Genomic DNA, 19,248 nt, shown 5'->3' with positions numbered 1-19,248 from the left:
CAGCATATTAGGTATTATTCTGTCGTGCAGTTGCGCTTTTGTTGTTCCAAGTGCAGCAGCGACTCTGTGTTTGGATTTGTATTTTCCGTGCAGCACATGAACGCACCACAACGTTCGGTTCGGACGAGTTGACGGCTGAAGTCGATGCGGGGGTAGGTGACAGCAAGCGTGAGTTATTGTTTTTATACTATTTAGGTATGCCAAATATATATATATATATATAAATGTCAAAAGTAGTTAGTAATTGTATTATCTGTTGAATGTCTCTCTTGTCGTCACTTTCGGTTTACAAATTTTGCTGTATTTCTCAAATTTCAGTTAAATTGTCTTGAAAAGTTTTTAGAGCACAATAAATATATAACTTCTGCGGTATCGTTTGTGTCAAACGTATTTTCTATAACAGATATGTTCGCTGATCACAGTTACACAATCCTTTTTATTTGCAAAACAAAAACAAACAAAGATTCGAAACACTAAATAAATAAATCACCACAACCAGGAAGCTTTCAGAGCACAGGTGCAGCTTTCTGTTGTTCCTCACGCCACCTTGCGGTACCCTACTGTCATTAATCAGACACATGACGTGCTGTTTATCAGGTCCTGTTGACTTAGCATGGAAAGCTCCTCAATGGAAGGGGACACCGACTCCCCACCACGCACTTTCTCCCAGGTGGCGTTCCACGCTATTCCCCACTCCTACCCACTCTCCACCTCCATCACGTGTGCCTACACCCTCAGTAATGTCTTCCAGGCCAACCCCAGAGACTGGGTGGGCATCTTTAAGGTGACAAAACAATAACTACAACGTTTGGTGTTATTTTTGAGGTGGGATTAAACAAATGCTCAGATTTTGTCTCTCATTTGTCAACAGGTAGGGTGGACCACCATAAAAGATTATCATACTTTTGTGTGGGTTGAGCCATACCTGGATGTTGGCAGGCAGCAGCCGGTCACAAGACAAGCTGTGTTTAAGGGTAAGAACTTGTTAAGCTTTTTAAGCCCTTTTGTCCACAGAAAAGTAACAAAGATGTATAACAAAGATATCATGTACTTTTTTATTCTTTAAATTGTCTTTAAGTTAGGACCTGTAAGAGTCTCCTGAATAGAAAGGCCAATCGTTGGACCGCACGTCCCAGAAATAGCTATGATATTATTGTCATTCTAAGCCACTGACTTGTGACTTAAATTAAGATCAAAAAATAACCTAAGAATGAAAGGCTGTTTTTGTTCAGTCATGTCTGTAAATATATGATGAATCCATAACGCTGTGGTCTTGATACTAATCATGGCTATATTTAACATTGAGTAACATTACAGCTAGTATTGGTTTGCTAATAAAAGTACAGGAGCAGTTTGTTCAACACTTCTGTCCACAAATGAGGGTGAAGCAGTGGAATTGTTTTTACAAAACTTTATAGTGTTATAGCCAGAGATAGGGAAAAAAGTGTTATCTGTCGTCACAAATTCACCTGAAATTGACATACAGATGTTAACACACCAATGAGTTAAAAAAAAAGCATTATAATAAGGCTAGGCATAAAGTATGTGTGCAAATATCATATTAAATCAACTTTAAAAAAATACGAAATGTACAAAATGTGTTCGGATGGATCACTATAACATGATTATATGCTTATAAACAGGAGGATATGTACTTTTTAATCATTCAGTGTAGAGTATGTGTAAGTAGTAATAGTAATAGTAGTAATAGCAAAAATGACAAATCCCAACAGGTATGATTTTCACGATTCAGATATCAGATCTTGTGCTCCAGCTGTCTGCTGTGTTCTTGCCCCATCAGAGTATTATCTGCCTAAGGATGAGATTGACTTCTACCAGTTCTGCTACGTTGACAGCACTGGCCAAGTGCGAGGAGCCAGCTCTCCTTTCTGTTTCAGACAATTAGTGGAGCAAAGCGTGAGCAACCAGGATGATGATCTCCTGATCATCACAACACAGGTATCAATCACAGTGACTGACTATAAATACATGCAAGATTCACCCAACAACAGTCTCACAGGTGGAATACTGACGGACGATAAGAGCCCTTTGTGACAGACACGACTGTTCATATCTAATGAAACCAGGCAGCCAAAGTAAATAACAGTTCAGTGTGTTTTGTTGAACCCAGGAACAACTGGAGGAGAGCAAACATGAGAAGACTGAACTGCAGAGAGAGCTGAGTCAGATAACAGAGGAAAACTACACATTAAAAAGGGCACTAGAGAAGGAACAGCAAGAGGTCACCAGCTTGAAGGTCTGTTTGTGATTCATGATTCATGAAAACTTATCTTTGTTTTGAGATCGAGAACGTAGCTGCATGTTTTGATTTGTTTTTTGCCTTTGATTTTAAACATATACACAATTTTTTTTTTCAGGAGCAGAATGAACAGAATGAGAAAGAGAAGACTGAACTGGTTGAAGAACTGGATCAAATCAAGGAACAGCATGAAAACGCAAAGCAGCAGCTGAAAGAAATGGATCAGTTAAAGGTTTGCCGTCAATCCAAGGCTGTGCAACATGGCTAAAAACTCAATCGTAGAAATATTCTTATCATGTTGTTTTCCCCTGTATAATGTTTGACTGCTGCTCGCTAATAATGTTATCTGGTTGTAACTTTACTCGTAACTATGCTACTAACCCTAAACTTTGATTCTTCTCCTAGGAAACATTGACCCAGTTGACAAATCAGATTGAGATGCAGGAAAGTAACGTTGCTGAGCAGGGAGACAGAGCATCAATACAAGATGAGGTAAGCCATGTTCTTCACTGATAAAGATGGAAAAAAATAATTTTATCGATTCTAACATTTGTCACATTTATTTCTGACCTGTTCAGATGTTTGACCAGACTGTGATGGAAGTCCAGCAGTTCAAAGAGGAGCACGAGGAGCTGAGGTGGGGGGTTGAGGAGATGCAAGTCCTCCCATTTCTGGTTGCATCATAAATGTGAACTTTAAAAAAACATATACTGTGAAATTAAGTTTTGTGGTCACTAAGGGCTTCCTTCTGTTCTGTTTTCTGTTTTAATTCTAGAATTGGAGAAGAAAATTCAGAACTGCTCAAAATGAAGGACAGCATCCAGCTCCTATCGGTAAATCTCCGTCACCATGTCTCACATCATATGTTCTAGTTCTCAACCATATTTAGAACCTGTAGCAAATGGTGATCAGGTTGTTTGAATCCAGATAAAATCTTTGATCCTGTATTCAAACTTGGGTCCTAATCTTTTGGCAGGTTGACCTCCAAAACAGTGAGAAAGAGAGGGAGAGGCTCTCGGCAGACCTGCAGAGGCTGCAGATACTTGCACAAAACATGGATGACATAAAAAGCGAGAACCAAGAGTTACTCAAGAGGCTGTCACAGCAGGAGGCACTGCAGAACTATCCAGACGAGGGTCTAAGGGTGGGAATCAAAAAGAAAAAGAATGATGTCATTAAAAAATTCATTTGTCATGTCCGTACACCATTGTTTTGCCTTGCAGTGATACTACTCTCTATATTTATATGCTCCCAGGAAGTGGAAACAAATACAGAATGCCCTTTTATTTGTGTTGAAAACTGTGGGTTTTTTTCACCCATTATTTTTCAGAAAAAGCTCAAAGAAGCACTAGAGGTAATTGAAGAGAAAGACAGCATCATAAAAGAGGAGGAACATTTGATCGCGCTGCTGAGCCAAGAGAAAGAAGAGCTTGCAAGAAAAAATGAGGTACATTTACACAAACCCAATTCAAACGGTCATTTTGTGTTACAAAACCATCTTCATTCAACAGTTTCTTCTGTCAGACTCTCACCAGTGAGATCGAGGGGCTGCACAGTGTTATTGCTGACCTCCATGATGCTCATCCTGCTGACTCATCACACATGAAGCCCGACACTACTTCACCAGCTGGCGCCACCTCACCCACCCAAGGGCAAGAGCCAGAGATGCCCGAAGAGGCTGAGATCCAACATGACAACACGGGTGAGGAATGGACCCTGAACCATCCTCCCCACATACCTTTTACTCCCCAAAACAAGTCAAGATAGTAATAGATAGTAATAGAGAGTAATTTGCTGTAGCCCGAGAAAGAAGCAAATAAAAAATTGTTTTAATGATCTGGTTTTTTCTCTTTGTTTGCAGGTGTTTTTGCAGAGCAAGAGGAAGAGGTAAGCCAAACTCAAGAGTAATTACAAACTTTTTAAAAAGTTTTGTGTCAAGCAATGCCAAACATGAATAATAAGTTGTTTTTTTTAAAAAAAGTCTGAACCAAAAGGACCAAAAGAAAAGTAGAATGCACCTGATTGGATAAGTGCACAGATCACTGGTGATCCTATCATGGTTCCATATGAGAGGATTACCCCTGAATGGCTCAGACATTCATGGACCGGATTGAGGGCCATCACTTTGTGGACATAGTTATTATATGAACATAGAACAAATTTAGGTTTAAGAAGCTGGACCAATTGTAACCCTCTACATTGAGAAAAAAACAACTCCCTGATGGGATCTCTTGGTATCCACACAAGCCCGAGACACACTCTTCTGTTTACATTTATTTTTGAAGTGGACTTTAAACATAATCCGCTCCCTATTTTGTTACCACATCTGACGCGCTGCTACTTCTATTTCTGTTCTTGACAGTTGCTGGTGTGTCGTCACTGCCAGGAGCGCTTTCCCCTCATAACAAAACAGGAGCTGATGGAACACGAGCAGAGTCACAGGATTTGCCCCTTCTGCGCGCTTGTCTGTGACAACATGGAGCAGTCTGTGTTTGAGGATCACGTTTATGGCCACGAAATGTGACAGCGGCTCCGGGTCAATCGTCCTCCTAGCTGTCAGTCATAGCAAATTGTCTTACAGGTTGGATAACGTATAAAAGAACATACTGATAATTCTGTATGTCTTTTTTTTTTTTACCTTTCTGACAATTGCTTAGAGTTTATATTACCGTTAACCATTTGTTTTGTACCTTTCAACAGTCATTTATGTCTGTCATGAGTCTTGTATGGTGTATGGATCAGCTGGTAGATTGAAACTTGCCTCAGTATATTTACATCACAGTGAATGTGTCCTCTTTTAGTTTTGGTCAAATACTATTGTAATAGTAGTGATTTTCAAATTAAAAAGTTTGGATTTTACGACAGCCAAAAATATAAAACCCTCATTTTCATTTGATGAAAAAGCTATACTCAGATCGGCTTTTGTTTAAATACAATCGTTATTTTATTTAGATTTACAGGTATCCTTTTTTGTCCAGTTGCCGAAAAATAGTTCAACAATCACCCCTGTCTGTCTAACACTCAGTGTGCCACTGTGATGCTTTCACATTGGTTACACGTATTCATGATGCTTTATCAAAACTGAATACTCTGAATTTGTAAAATAACTGGTAAAGCAAAAGGAAATGAGTAAAAGTACCTCTGAATGGTACTTATATCCACTATTTGGTCACTAGATTCAAACTTCTGAAAGTTGATGTTTGTGTTATACGAATGAAGCATTAATCTATACTCTTAGGTAGGATAAAATGTGTTGGGAAGAGTCATGCAATTTGATAAAATTGTCATTTAAAATGAAAGAACACATTAAAAACTTACTCAGTTTAATTTTTCATTAACAACTTTGCACCTAAAGCTCAATGGAAATTCTGATCTACAATTATTAGATTGTCAGTTTAAATGTTTATTTCTATTAATTGTAAAGTGTATCCGACAGAATGACATGTTGATAATGGATAATTGTCAATGAATAATTCAAAGTGCATTTAAAATCTGCTGTATAAAAATGTTGGTAAACTAGTTAACAGTATAGTATTTTCTTTTTAATGCATGAAGAAAATTCACACAATCTGTACATTAAGAAAATTCCTTAACCACCCATAAATCATGACATCCGCAAAGCAGCAGTAGATTTTACACTGATTTTCCTATCCAGTGAAGTGAAATCTTTCAGTATATTTACTTGTTGCATTTAACATTTACCCTCCTTATATCCAGTAAATGATCCCTGGGAATTCACCCACACTTACAGCCAAGTCCTTCACATGAGCCTTAAGGCAACCAGGCACATTAAGCTGACCAACATATCTCTGAGAGTGTTGTCGTTTCTTAAGGTGTCATCTGGTTGGCCTCCTCTGGGGTTAAGTCACGGGAGGTTAGCTCAGAGAAGAGAGCAGGAAGCCAGTACTGTGACTCTCCAGCTGCTTGAGAGTCCAACCAAGCCAAACCTTCTTTCAGTAGGTGGTCCTGGAAAAGAGAGAGAAGGTCCAGAAGGATTAGTATTTCTGCAGGGTCATCATCTTAAATACAACACTCAACTGCCCTTAAATGTATTGTTTAAAGCCATATCTTCTACAGTTTGAAATTAGGTATTTCCCTGGACCCCATATACTCTGCTTTAAGGTAGAGGGGTCAACACACTTATCAAGGAGTGATCTGACCTGAGCTGAAATGTACTCACCAGGACGTGACAGGCCCGTTCTTTCTCCCATTTTAAGCTGTCCTTGATCTCACTAACTGTAACGTAGCCCTTTTTCTGCATATGAAAGAAGAAACAATCAAACATGGTCTCTCTTTTTAAAATTGTGTGCTCAGAGTGGCACTCTGAGAAAAGTATCAGTCGAGAATAGACAGAAAACACTGATAAAAGTCCAGATCATCAAAGAAAGTCCGTCGAAGGAGCTCAATTGTTCCAAAGTTCTGACAGCAAATGAGTTGAAATATGTAAGAATTAAACGAGGAGCTCTTACCTCAGCCAACTGTAGAACTACGGTATGATCCATGTTGAGCTCTGCAGGGACTGACTGTACCAGGTAAGAACCACCAACAGGGATCATCCCAAACCCACTTCCCATAACTTTTAGTTTCTTTATGGCTCTCATCAAGTCATCTCTGGGAATATACAATGATGAGATTAAATGCATAACCTTGAGACCACACAAATGTTTCAAATGATCTAAATATGATAATGACCTCTTAATTCCCACTAAAACATGGAATATTTAATTACTGACACTTACTGGCTTACATCCTGAGCAAATTTACCTCGCCCCTTCAGTACTCTCTGATGGAGTTCCTCTAAAGTGATAAGACCTGAAAGAAAACACAAATTCAAAACGTCAGTAAAATCTAGAATCACTGCATTTACATCATACTAAGGCTTCATGATTGATTACTTGAAACTGCGTTGTTTAGAAGACAATCATCAACGACTGCAGAAATTTTCCATTTGTCACACAATGATTACCAGTTTAATTTCAGTTTCCAAAAAATTTACACACCTCCATTTCTGTGTTTCAGAGCCAGACACACTTCGATAATCTGCACACCAAGCTCATAATAGAAGTCACCGACACCAAGCATCTCCGACCAGAAACCTTTGCCAGCTGTGAAAAAATGAGTCGTGAAACTTTTAAATCAAAGCTTCCACTTCAAAACAAATGAATTTTTAAAAATTTTACTCAAACTGTTTCTCACAAGCAAGTGGGTCAACTCCAATGGTGGCACACATTTCCTGAAACTGAACCCTGAACTGTGAGTTTTTCCGGATTTCTTGTTTATGTTTGCTTGCAAACTCCTCCAGGTTTGATTTAAATGTTTCCAGCTGCTTAGACATCTGGCAGAAAAACAGGAATTGAGGTATTTTCATTAATAGTGTAACACAGGAAAATATTAAAAAACATATCTATATGTGAAACTACAAAAGAAAAATTTTGCCACGGATATTGTCATTACTGTCTCAACATATTATAATATACTGTATGATAATATATATTTTGATCTCTGAAATATGGATTACCTGGATCTTGGCCAAATTGTATATAAATTACATATTTATCTTTTCTATTCACTGACTACCTGTGAAATTATGTTAAAATCACTCACTTGAACGATTTGGTCCTCTGCAATAACAGTCCCTCTTTCCTTATATTTGGACTATATAGAACATAAACACGGGAGAATGAATTAAATGCGTCTCTGGAGAAAAACAAACAACTTGTTCAACAATACCTGCACTTGTTACTTGCCTCTGCAAGCTTCTTTCTGGCAACAGCTCCCGCACCAACACCTCTCCGATACATTTCGGAGATGTTTAGCCCAAATTTTAAATAGACAAATGTATAATATTAGTCTGTCGGTGCTATGTCTGATTGGCTTATAAATGTTAACGATGGCAATAAACTACGCTAACGTTAGCTGCGACGTTATTATTTTGCCAATTTCCCTAACTCACAGTAGTCTTTACTCAAAATACACTTTTTGTAACGTTAGCGCTTACATTATCAGCCTCCACAAAGTTCGGTAATGGCTGAAAAGCGAAATATTTGGGAAATATATGTCAATTTGTGTGTAAAAACCCTATTTAGAGAAGCTAGGTACAACTGTGAGGGTGCAGAGTCGTAAACAACTTCCTGGTCGATTACGTCATCGATTTACATCTCATCGCCCCCTGGCGTGACGGCGAATATAGCAGGGCAGTATTTTTTTAAAAACTGGACTGTATATTAAAAAGATTTTCATACGAAAAATACAACAGCATCAACATTTTTCCCCCTCAAAGGCGTCACTGCATGACAGTGAGAACAACTAAACATCAAAACATGATACCTCCAGCTCATTCAAGCATTACTGCTGTCTGCAATACACATACGGTGGTGACAAATGATGAAGCGGCACTAACATGGGAGAGAATTGATTTTTGTTTCCTATGGAGCTGGTGTTATATTAACAGCCCACAGGAAAAGATTTATGCACCATTAAATTAATGAAAAATTGACACTTTAAAAGCATGTGAAAAACACAAAGGTTTGTTGATAATAGATATATACTTTAATGATGAATGATAATGGTAGGCTAGGTAGTTCACTTAAGAAAAATGGTCCATTAATATGAAAACTAGTGCAAATTAGTAAATTAATTGCTCTAACAGAATATAATTTCAAGGTACATTGCACCAAATATTTTAAATGTTGCATCACTGATTAACAGGTTGGGATTGTACACCTTGTCAAATATGTTAATTAAAAATCACGAGCTGTACAGTGATTACATATGGATAATATAATCTCATTAAATCGTCTATATTGTTATAATAACACTCTTACGAATACCTCATACAAACAAGAATCTTTATTACCCACTCTGGTGTGAGTTGAAAATGTGTAGCATGTTGTGGGTCTCTCTCTCCCCCTGCTGGCATCTTTATGAATAAAGCGTCCAAAATAAGAAATGGCCAACTAAAACATTACGCATGCGCATTCGTCAGCGCTTTAAAACAAGTCTTGAGGAGGGAACATGAAGTCACTTGCAGGTGGACTTGAATTTTAGTCGAGGTAAGCTCGAAACAAACCTATTCGTACTAATGAACGCATATATTTCTTAATCGCATGCGTTTCAACGTGGTCGCTGGAAACAATTTCTTCTGGACGCGTGTTTTGTGGCTAAACTAGCCGGCTAACACTAGCTAGCTAGCTAGCTGTTATTGTTTTTCATGATTCCGCGAGAAGCAAAATGGAGGAAACGGCTACAGCCAGTGTCCTGCACAGCCACTCCCGAGTCCTTGTTTGAAGCCCTCACACTAAAATGTCTGCCTTCATGCAATACTGAGTACATTCTATCCAACATGTCTAGTTTGTCTCCATATTAACGACCACACGTTTGCGCTGCAGCGGTAATAGGGATGAATGCAGCTTGAATTTCCAACCTAGCTAATGATTTTTAGGAAAAGGATGCCTTGAACCAAACACACTTCATGTTAGAATATTCTCCGGTTCGTCCAAGTGTTTGCGTTTGGTGCATTGCTTTCACTCCCAGTTCACCAGACAGCATGCTTCCAGTTAAATGCACCCATTCTCTTTGTGTTTGCAGGGCAGCGGCTTCTGCGTCCTCGTGGGAGGAAGATGTGGATGGCATCGCTGAGGCGTTGCAGCATGAGAAGCCGCTGTGATCGCCATGACTCTGAGAGCCACGCTGTTTTCCAACACAGGTTTCAAGCAGGACCCTGACACCGCCGAATTTGACAAAACGCAATTGGGTGCCACAACCGTGAGTCCCATAAGCCTCAAGAGGGAGTCTTGCGGATTTGTTATAGATGTTAAAAACGTGCGGGGGGCCGAGATCCCGAACAAGTCAAAGGACGTAAACCGGAATTACATGACAAGCAAAGTTTCTCTTGCTGCCACGGTTGCAGAACTTGTTAAAGGAAACAATAAAACTGTGGGGATATTGTCCCCTGTCAGACTAATGGGGGGTGAGGGAACCCCAGTGAAAGGTAAACCCCTCTCTGCTGACACCATGGATAACCCTCAGATGGCAGTGAACAATAATTCCAAGGATGGAGGTGCTGATGATAGTGTTAAGGGGGTTGTCCCTGGAGTCCTTGGCACAGCATCGATTGAACTATCTTCTGAGGGCAAGTGGAGGAACATCAGGAAGACCCCTGCAAATCCACACACACAAGCCAACTGCCTCCGGCAGATTCTCCTCCTGCAGCTGGACCTCATTGAACAGCAGCAACAACAGCTGCAATCTAAGGACAAGGAAATAGATGAGCTCAAAGCAGATAAAGAGACAGTATGTAAAACAAATGCTGTTGTAATGTATGTATTACATATATAGATGAAAAAAAAATGAAACATTAACATTTATTTGTCTTCATCTTCGGCAGCTGCTAGCACGCATTGAGCGCATGGAGCGTCGCCTGCAGCTAACTAAGAAGGACCCGCCGCGTGACAAGCGCCTTTTTCAGCCCCTCGAACCATGGACCCCTGACAAAGAAGACATGTGGGATCTGGATGTGGAGGATAATCCACAGCCAAACCCAGCCACTCCACTTCCCTTTAGTCGCGGTGGCAAAGGTCAAAAGAGGTAAAATAAATAATGAGTAATAGTAAAGGGCTTTGCTTATGTGCTTTGTGTATTAAATGTAGCTAGAGCAATTAAACACAGAAAAGCAGATACCTGCCAGATGTTATCTGCAAACTCAGACAATGGAGGATTTATGGTTCAAATGTCTTGTGATATGGCGCTAACTTCAGCTTTTATTCCTTTTTTCTTGTGTGTCCACAGGAAATCTTGTTTTGGTGATCCAAAAGTCCAGAAATCGCGGGGCAAAAGTGCCAAGCTTAGCCCCCAGAAACCTGACATTCAGCCTGGCTCTCCCAATCAGAGAGAGCTGCGCAGTAAGGAAACCCCAGAGAAGACAGTTCCGATGAGATCAGGGGCAGAAAGGGATCTTATGCTCCCATGTAAAGAGGAGCCTGAGCTGGGCTGTCAGATTGAAGATCTGCCCTTCATGTCTACTACAGAGATGTACCTCTGTTGCTGGAACCAACCTCCTCTGTCCCCTCTACGTGAGACTTCCCCTAAGAAGGAAGAGGAGGTGGCCAGTGAGTGGACTCCTCATGTAGTACATGATATGCTGATTGTTTGTAAGCCTAACCTATATCCCATCTTTAATCATTATATCCACCAAATGCGCTGAACACGCTATGTATGAACCTTTCCGTCTTTTTTTACCTGGTAGTTCCATCTTGGAGGGAAAATCCAATTGAACCTTTAAATGAGGACCCGTCCTTTAACCCATCTGAGGTGAGACAAATCTGAAGACATATTCTACCTCTAAATCTAATATTAATTTCAAAATAATCTATTTAATTAATTGTAAGTTTGAATTTTCCTTCATGTCCAGCCGCTAGATGATGGTGTGTTTTTGAAACGACACTTGAAGCTGGAGTTAGATGAGAAAAGGAGGAAAAGGTATAAATCATTGACTTTTTCTTGAACATAATATTTTTCTATCAAGGGTTTGACTGGGCTCTGTTTAAATCCTCTCAGAAATAAATGTATCTAAAATAAATATGTATAAAAATGTGAGGAAATAGTAATGTGACAAAATAGAAATGAACGTCATAAACAGTTTCAGAGTCTGATAGGTGCATTGATGTCTTATGTAAGACAGAAGACTTAGGATCTGCATTGTATTCTTGATTCCATGTTTTTGTTCATTTTTTCAGGTGGGACATCCAACGAATCAGAGAGCAGCGTATGTTTCAGCGCTTGCAGCAGCGTATGAACAGGAAGAAAGTCGTCCCGGAGACTGAGCCAGAGCTGTCATCCTTCTATCCCGACACTGAAGATGGTACATTTGTTTTCATTAATATCCAGCAGTTGAATAAAACCTGAATACATTAAACAACATGGATGGTTTTCAGTGGCCTCAAGAGATTTTTACTCTGTTTTGTCAGTTGAGACGATTGTGATTACTCCCTTCTTGCCTGTGGTTGCATTTGGTCGGCCGCTGCCCAAACTGTCACAACAGTAAGTTGTAGTAGCTTTTTGGATTTCTTTTTCTTTTAAATTGTAAACCGGAACATTACGTATCTGTATTTGTCTTTATAACGACAGTGAAATATTTATTCTTCATCCAGGAACTTTGAGCTGCCTTGGCTGGACGACCGCAGCAGATGTCGCATCGAGGTGCCCAAAAAACACACACCTCACCGGACCTGTCGAAAGTGAAACCCACGTGGTGTTAAGAGTGCGGAGATTGGAGCTCCTAAGATTAGAAAATGCTACATTTGTCTGAAGGGTGTGTGTGTGTGAAAGTCACAAGTCACTATTTATAGCTGCTGGTCCTTTCAGTCTCCACTTGAGTTTACGACTCCCTAGCGTGTCGACATGTCACCACGGACCAGCTGATATCCTGCAGCGTATTATGCCCTATAGTGTGTCCTTGATATTTTTGGTTTCATTTACTCTCTTTAAATTCCCAATACAACAACACTTCAGCTCACTTTGTGTTCTAAATGGGGAATTAGAATTTAAACCACACAAAAATGGTGTCTTGTGCAAAAATGGGGTTTCTGTCACTTACATGCACCTGAGAGTATAAACTGAACTTTAATTTTGAGCACTGTTGTATGAGGAAAACCAACACTGGTTTTCTTTTTGCCTGAAAAGTGGATCTGGAAGTGTATTTGTGAGCAACATGGGAACAAGTTTATCTGCTGGCTAGACTTATCACATTAATTTTTCCTGCCCAAGTGGAACTCCCACCCCCAGCAAAATCTGTGTTGTGCTGTGTATTGGCTATATTGTTCACATAAAAAATTAAAGTTTTATCAGTGTTTAGTGTGATATCAGGAGTTTTTGCCACTTGCAATTTCTTCATATGAAATCATGCTGCATTTCTAGCCAGTCCATACATTAAGAAAAGAAAACTTAAAGGGACTAAATTGAAAACAAAGGCATGGAAAATCAGACAAGTGGTAAACCTGCCACAATACCTGGTGTTCTCCCCATTTTTTTTAGTTACTTCATTGTTGTGAGTTGCATGGATCTATTTATCTGTTAAAACAAAAAAAACAAGATGATCGCATGGCTTAACCCCAGAATGGAGAATAATCTCATCTCACTGGGCTACAACTATAAAATACTGTTCTTGAAAGCATGTTTTTTTGGCTTTGAACTGCTGCATTCAGCCTCATCTGATAACAAAGTACTGTTGCGGTCTTAATTTTGGTGTTTCCAATCTTTTCAATATGCTTACATCCAGTAAATGGATGAGTTGTGATTGCATTTGTGTTTTGAGGATGCAGTGGGCTGACCTTCATAGGAACCATTTTTAGACAAGCTTTGTAGCTGTAGTTCACGCAGTGCTCACCAGTAGGCTGTTAAACATGCTAGCAGTTAATCTCCCTGTCGGAGCTCATCTCAGTGTTTGACTTCAGGCAGCGTTTTGTTTTTGAGTGCGTTCGCTCAACGTGATTTTGATGCAACAGCTTTCCGCAGCTTCGATACTTACAACTGCCAGGTGTATGTAGAAGCAGATTTTGGAAATACAGACTTAAGGGGTTTTTTTTGTACATAGCTTGCCGAAACAAATGTACATAAAACATGGCTGTTATTTTTTTATAATTTAATGTTGGAAGTGTTGGAAATGCACTCAATATTGTTCCATGATTGTATGTTGAAAAACTGACTGTTTTGAAAGTTACATTTTTTTGGAATAAAATTCACATTTAATTTGATAATTTTTGCTTTGCTAGAATGGAAAAATATTTGAAGGCCGTAACCAATGTCTGAGAGTACAAAAGCTTTCCAATAAATATGGAGAGTTTTATCAAATGAAACTATTGCCTCCAATAGACCTCATTTCAAACTTTAACATGTCTCAACTGCAATTTATTTTTATTTTTTATAAAGTTTCCTAGTTGTGGCTTCAGTGTATCCACATCATCTGGGTATGAAGAAAAACAATTACATAAAACATGGATATGACTATGTGTGTATAGAATTATTTCCTCTATTCACCAAGGTTGACATTAACATCAATTTTTGTTTTTGTGGTATCACAATATATAAAATTGTTTAGTAAGCAGTAGATGTGGTTGTTAATGTAGGGGAAAAAGTAGCATGATAAAAACATGTAAGTACATCAAATTTTTACTCAGGTAAATTGTCCTGGTTACATGACATATACATGACATTATTCACTGATGTATTAATATGGACCTGACATTGAATTTGAAATGCATCTTTTAACATGGTCCAGGTCTTTAAAGCTCCACACCTACTTTGTAACACACTTTGCTTTAGAAATCTGGATTTTTCCAAGCTAATGTAACACTGATAACACATTATCAGGGTTATTTTCTCAGGCAGCACAAAGCAGAGAGATTGTCCTGCAGCTATCAAAGTACTTATTGGGAAATATAGATGTAGAATTGCATTAAAATTACAGCCAGGTAAATAGAGAAAAATGTTTAATGGACAAAGTAAAATGCAAAATAGTACATTTTCTTAAACACCAGTGACAAGAGAAAAAAAAATTGAGGAACTGAACGGGATCGAGTTCCACTCATCTGAACGTAGTCATTTTTTTCATCCTTAAAATAATTTTGTACAATGATCAACCTTATTTGCAAATTTAGATGAAAAAAAATGTTGAGATGCTATTTTTGCACATCTTCAGGCAGACCACTACAACCGTCAAAGCTCACAACTCAAAAACCTAAAACTATCCATTATAAAATGAGAAAGATGGTGAGAAGACAATGCCAAACCAGGATGATGAACACAAAGATCTGACTTTCTCAACCTCACCCATTATTTGTCTTGATTAAAACATTTTCTTTTCAGTGTTTATTTAGACCGTAATACGACCATGCTTGGAGCAGTTTGCACTTACACAAACGGTGAACTAAACATTCAGAGAATTAGTGTGATTTGGTAGTGACCTACTGTATGAAGGATCATAATCCTTGAAAGTATTCTTTTTTTTAATTTAATAGATAATTTACTCATAATGAAAAGACTTTAGAAAGAAAGCCATACACCATTATACTGCAAACTGAATGCAAACTGTTTGCTGGAATAGTGTATTCCACCAGTTAGACCTTCAAGAAAATACAAACACAGATATTTTAGCATCCCCATATCTGTAACAACCTCTGCAGCAATATACTTCACTGTCATCTACTGCACATTCAATTTCTGCGGAGGTTATTCAGTCGCTCTTCCAGATCAGCGTCAGCATCAGCCAGGGCAGCTTGGGGCTCCGTCTTCTTTTGTCCACCCGCTGACAAACTTGCACCGGTGCTCGGCAGATCTGTAATGGACATACGATGGGAATAAAGATATTGAACAAACGGGAAATCCCTCAAAAAATACGAGGACGATTGGCGTGATCATGTCATACTGTTTGAAGTGTCGGATTTACTTACTTGACAGTTCATCAGATAACGAAAGACCCAGCTCATCCAGCACTTGAGATACAATGGCGTCACTAAAAATAAAGCATTACACACACTGCTCACAAACATTGAGGCATACTTCACAGGATGACTAAACTCAACTTTATCTGACTGATTACTGGAATGTACCATTAAATTTAACGTTACTGTGTGTGTCCGACATAGACACACAGAGAAAAAACGTGAAGGATAAGTACAAATTCAATGTTTTTTTCCAGTTGGTAAACAATTACTATAATTGAAGACTTTAAAAATGTTTAAACATTTGTTCCAAAATAAAAATAATAGTTTTGCTTATTAGGCTCTTACGATTCGTCCTCATCATCCTCATCTCCCATGGCATCGTCAATAGCATCATTCATCATTTCCTCCTTCATATCCATTACTTCACTCTGTCGTTCAAAATCCATCATAATCTTCTGAATCTGTGGCAATTTCAGCTGTAAAAATAAAGTAAATACCATACGATCAACACATAAGACTCATTGTTTTTTTCCATTAAATAGTCTACCGATTTTTCTCACAAACCTGTTTGTTCATCGTGCCCATTGCTTTAGCTACCCCTTTCATAGCCTGCGCCATGCTGTTGTTTGACTTGAGTGTCTGTATCTTTAGACTGACAGCCTGAATGTTGGCTTTCATTAAGATGAACTTCTTGACATACCGCCTTGTACGAACTAAATCCTTGGCCATAATCTTGACGGCGTCCTGCAAAGATAAAGAGGGGACGCATCACAGTTGTAGTTAACAACTATTCTTTGTAAGGTATACGTCAATTTCTCATACAACAAGTAATTGCCCTCTGACTGACCATTTGTCCCTGTTTAGCCATTTTCTTTATGTCAGCAATGATCTTCTTCTCCTGCAACTCCAGTTTTGTACGCTCTCGATCCAGTTCTCTCATAGCTCTGTTGAGTGTCCTCTGATTCTGCCTCAGCATCTCCTCTGGAGTCTTCCTTCTCCCAAATAGTTTGTCCATCTGTTTAAAAATGCACAAGTAACATGTCAATACACTCAAACCAAACAGATACCCATGAGAAAAAATTATTGGTAAATGAATGATCATCCACTTATTCAATCAGTTGATTGACAAAGATTTTGTTATTTTTTTTCCAATTGGCCAAATATGATTAAACGGATATCTGACAATGAATACAAAATGTTAGTTTTAACTTTAATACAATGCCTTATAAAAAAAGTTTAAAAAAATAGACGTTTATTTTCAATTTTAAAAAATCTCTGATCTCAGCCACTTAAATCTGACATAATTACATAATTTTATCGAGAAATAACGAACGTCCTGATCAATGATGAATATTACTGTTTGATACAGCCTAACACTTATACATTGATCACAGCAAAAAAGGGAGCAATGTCCAACACGAGGTAAAACTTTTCAGTTTTTAAACAAATCTGAGGGAATTTCGAACGGAACTTGTCATTTCTACACAGCTTGACACCTATTCCAGCCGTCTTTGTCCAGCCTATGACCTCATTGTTCACTGGAAAATATTGCTCAGCAGCTACTTATGTGATCAAAGGCCTGTCATGAATGCTAGCCTCTTTTCGGTCGTGTTTTTAGCTCGACAACTCTCTCAAACCTGTCTCAACGTCTACCTGGATGAATAGCTGTCAGCTCAACAACAGACTACAATTAGCTGTAAAGTCAACACCGTAGAATGTTAGTCTTACCTTGTACCACACTTGACGTAAGAAATCAGTATATCAAATGAAAACCGATGTTTAACTTTCTCCCTCCAGACCAACTAGTAACAAATTGGTACGATGTTTTTTTTCTCTCAAACACTTCCGTGTTGCGATAATTTCCACCTCAGGAAGTGACGTAATCACGCACGACTACAAGAGCCAAGCCTGACGTCAGAAGCGTAAAGTCACATCCGTTCTATTGGTGATTACGCTGGAGTCGTGCCTTTCAAAATAAAGTACTCATTGCTACTTACTAACCAAGAAGCACTTGATAGTAAAAAAGTGCACAAACGATTGTCATAATGCAAAAATATCTAAAAATAAATGAAATCTCAATTACATTTATTATATTTATTATATATTAAGCTTTTGATATTGATTGATCTGACCTGGTGATGCTGCAGACTACATTTCTGATGTGGAGGCAAAGTGGTCTGGGTCGGGTCCTGACTCACAGATTTATGATGAGTCTCACCTGAGCAACCGAGTGTAACGTGGTAGATAGTGGTAAAGGTTTGCAATACCTCACTTGTCTCCATCCTTTAATCCACTCTAATTTATCCACTATACATTACAGGAGACTGACGGCTTCTTTCTGAAGGACCAGTGATTATCTATGACAGCCGAGGCTGCTGACCCCTAAAATTAACCCAGGCCCCCCACAGAACTTCAACTGGGCTCACTGCAGGACGAGAGGCTGGATGGAGTTGACTATAGGCCTGATGAAAGCCCGTTTCCAGGGCCTATGTCACCTCAGGGTGATTCCTGAGAGGACCTGTGATATAATTGTGATGTTCCACTGTACTTCCCACGTACAGGCCTTTGTGTGTGTGTGTGTGTGTGTGTGTGTGTGTGTGTGTGTGTGTGTGTGTGTGTGTGTGTGTGTGTGTGTGTGTGTGTGTTACAGAGCCTGTACACAACAACTACTTGCTCTTGTGACTGTACTAACTAGAGTGGAGTGCGCTATTTTTCTTTTAGTGGATTACTACAGTATATAAAATAAACAAATAAACAAATAAAAATATCCATATGGAGAACAACTTTTTAAAATCGGGTGGGTGGAAAAGAATTTCACTGCCACCAGGCAACAATGGGGAGCTTCCGTTGTATGGAACAGAACACAAAGGAAATTGGGGTCATGAGCTGGAGTCCTGGTCTGACAGAGGAAGCATGGAATATGGCCTCTGACACAGAATATTCTGTCTCTGGATGAAAGATGGATGATTCATGTGATATTTTGCTCTTGCTTGTGCCACAACACAGGATGGATGTCCAATGGAACTAAGAATTGACATGATGGTTCTGAGACTGAGATGTAGCTCAACCCCCTGGAGGTCTCAGTTCAGGATGGGATGGCCTCAGGAAGAGCCAGCATCAGGAAAACACACTGTGGTGCCCAGATGTGGGAATTTATTTCTGCTGGATATTCCCCAGACTTCAAGCCCCTCAGGACCTGAAACTTTTGCCGTGCCAAGGATTATTTTACATTCACTCTCAAATCAGATTCCTGGTTGATGGTGAAAGGAAATGGGCGATCAAATGTGAGGCAGTTTAAACTTTGAAAATGGAGTAAATGCAGTATTATCAATTTATGGATCTCACGGTTTATTCCAATATATTTTGTATTTAACATATTTCCAGAGAGACCAGTCGTTTCATAGCCCTCACTGCGTCACTTGGTTTATATCCTGCTCTGTCGCTCAAATTGAGCATCTGTCTTTAGTCATAGTCAACTTTATTGTCAAATGAACCATGTGTGCACGACATTCAGAACAGATGAAATGTTAGTCCGACAGCCTGGACAAA

At 39.0% G+C, this 19,248-nt stretch overlaps 4 protein-coding genes across 7 annotated transcripts; 2 read left to right on the top strand and 2 right to left on the bottom strand.

Annotated features, from left to right (window-relative positions):
• Nucleotides 1–56: 56 nt before the first annotated feature.
• On the top strand, nucleotides 57–7,416 carry calcoco2 (calcium binding and coiled-coil domain 2). Of its 3 annotated transcripts, XR_011034092.1 has the most exons (15): nucleotides 57–168; nucleotides 598–784; nucleotides 872–974; nucleotides 1,802–1,959; nucleotides 2,132–2,257; nucleotides 2,379–2,492; nucleotides 2,666–2,752; nucleotides 2,839–2,897; nucleotides 3,036–3,093; nucleotides 3,237–3,404; nucleotides 3,591–3,707; nucleotides 3,785–3,962; nucleotides 4,122–4,147; nucleotides 4,623–4,841; nucleotides 7,280–7,416. XR_011034092.1 is itself a non-coding variant. In XM_068305961.1 (14 exons), exons 2-14 carry the CDS (start codon nucleotides 614–616, stop codon nucleotides 4,782–4,784), a joined length of 1,527 nt encoding a protein of 508 aa, XP_068162062.1. In that variant the 5' UTR covers nucleotides 57–168; nucleotides 598–613; the 3' UTR covers nucleotides 4,785–5,779. The 3 variants fall into 3 exon arrangements, 2 of the variants coding, with proteins under 2 accessions (XP_068162062.1, XP_068162063.1); XM_068305961.1 differs by lacking the exon at nucleotides 7,280–7,416 and having other exon boundaries at nucleotides 4,623–5,779; XM_068305962.1 differs by lacking the exon at nucleotides 7,280–7,416 and having other exon boundaries at nucleotides 93–152; nucleotides 4,623–5,779.
• On the bottom strand, nucleotides 5,915–8,382 carry snf8 (SNF8 subunit of ESCRT-II). Its single transcript, XM_068305963.1, has 8 exons — nucleotides 8,008–8,382; nucleotides 7,865–7,915; nucleotides 7,457–7,595; nucleotides 7,261–7,365; nucleotides 7,000–7,072; nucleotides 6,730–6,871; nucleotides 6,441–6,515; nucleotides 5,915–6,226 (listed from the first exon to the last, which is right to left on the bottom strand). The coding sequence occupies exons 1-8, from the start codon at nucleotides 8,059–8,061 to the stop codon at nucleotides 6,089–6,091; spliced, it is 777 nt and encodes a 258-aa protein (XP_068162064.1). The 5' UTR covers nucleotides 8,062–8,382; the 3' UTR covers nucleotides 5,915–6,088.
• Nucleotides 8,383–9,231: 849 nt separating this feature from the next.
• Nucleotides 9,232–14,260, top strand: msl1b (MSL complex subunit 1b). 2 transcript variants are annotated; one of them, XM_068305553.1, is made up of 9 exons: nucleotides 9,232–9,312; nucleotides 9,848–10,552; nucleotides 10,647–10,846; nucleotides 11,048–11,367; nucleotides 11,505–11,569; nucleotides 11,670–11,737; nucleotides 11,995–12,119; nucleotides 12,226–12,298; nucleotides 12,409–14,260. In XM_068305553.1, exons 2-9 carry the CDS (start codon nucleotides 9,932–9,934, stop codon nucleotides 12,497–12,499), a joined length of 1,563 nt encoding a protein of 520 aa, XP_068161654.1. In that variant the 5' UTR covers nucleotides 9,232–9,312; nucleotides 9,848–9,931; the 3' UTR covers nucleotides 12,500–14,260. The 2 variants fall into 2 exon arrangements, with proteins under 2 accessions (XP_068161654.1, XP_068161653.1); XM_068305552.1 differs by having other exon boundaries at nucleotides 11,048–11,409.
• A 468-nt stretch (nucleotides 14,261–14,728) lies between these two features.
• Nucleotides 14,729–17,578, bottom strand: chmp2a (charged multivesicular body protein 2A). Its single transcript, XM_068305554.1, has 6 exons — nucleotides 17,428–17,578; nucleotides 16,547–16,714; nucleotides 16,264–16,443; nucleotides 16,045–16,175; nucleotides 15,706–15,767; nucleotides 14,729–15,590 (listed from the first exon to the last, which is right to left on the bottom strand). Exons 2-6 carry the CDS (start codon nucleotides 16,712–16,714, stop codon nucleotides 15,469–15,471), a joined length of 663 nt encoding a protein of 220 aa, XP_068161655.1. The 5' UTR covers nucleotides 17,428–17,578; the 3' UTR covers nucleotides 14,729–15,468.
• Between the last annotated feature and the right edge of the window lie 1,670 nt (nucleotides 17,579–19,248).

Source organism: Antennarius striatus, chromosome 21 (genome assembly GCF_040054535.1).
Source record: "Antennarius striatus isolate MH-2024 chromosome 21, ASM4005453v1, whole genome shotgun sequence".
NCBI classification, from domain to species: Eukaryota; Metazoa; Chordata; class Actinopteri; order Lophiiformes; family Antennariidae; genus Antennarius; species Antennarius striatus.
The sequence above is the reverse complement of the archived record's forward strand: the minus strand, read 5'-3'. Positions and strand labels throughout refer to the sequence as shown.

Excerpts from the sequence above, each read along its gene's own strand:
- chmp2a (XM_068305554.1), bottom strand. The coding sequence starts at position 16,714 with ATGGACAAACTATTTGGGAGAAGGAAGACTCCAGAGGAGATGCTGAGG. Across the intron at positions 15,768-16,044 it reads GAGGATGATGAGGACGAATC|TGACGCCATTGTATCTCAAG; the intron begins GTAAGAGCCTAA and ends CTTTATTTTTAG. Across the intron at positions 15,591-15,705 it reads GTTATCTGATGAACTGTCAA|ATCTGCCGAGCACCGGTGCA; the intron begins GTAAGTAAATCC and ends TGTCCATTACAG.
- msl1b (XM_068305552.1), top strand. The coding sequence starts at position 9,932 with ATGACTCTGAGAGCCACGCTGTTTTCCAACACAGGTTTCAAGCAGGAC. Across the intron at positions 11,570-11,669 it reads CGTCCTTTAACCCATCTGAG|CCGCTAGATGATGGTGTGTT; the intron begins GTGAGACAAATC and ends CTTCATGTCCAG. Across the intron at positions 11,738-11,994 it reads GATGAGAAAAGGAGGAAAAG|GTGGGACATCCAACGAATCA; the intron begins GTATAAATCATT and ends TCATTTTTTCAG.
- calcoco2 (XM_068305961.1), top strand. The coding sequence starts at position 614 with ATGGAAAGCTCCTCAATGGAAGGGGACACCGACTCCCCACCACGCACT. Across the intron at positions 975-1,801 it reads AAGACAAGCTGTGTTTAAGG|AGTATTATCTGCCTAAGGAT; the intron begins GTAAGAACTTGT and ends TTGCCCCATCAG. Across the intron at positions 2,898-3,035 it reads GAGGAGCACGAGGAGCTGAG|AATTGGAGAAGAAAATTCAG; the intron begins GTGGGGGGTTGA and ends TTTTAATTCTAG.
- snf8 (XM_068305963.1), bottom strand. The coding sequence starts at position 8,061 with ATGTATCGGAGAGGTGTTGGTGCGGGAGCTGTTGCCAGAAAGAAGCTT. Across the intron at positions 7,596-7,864 it reads CAGAGGACCAAATCGTTCAA|ATGTCTAAGCAGCTGGAAAC; the intron begins GTGAGTGATTTT and ends TTTTTCTGCCAG. Across the intron at positions 6,227-6,440 it reads AACGGGCCTGTCACGTCCTG|GACCACCTACTGAAAGAAGG; the intron begins GTGAGTACATTT and ends TCTCTTTTCCAG.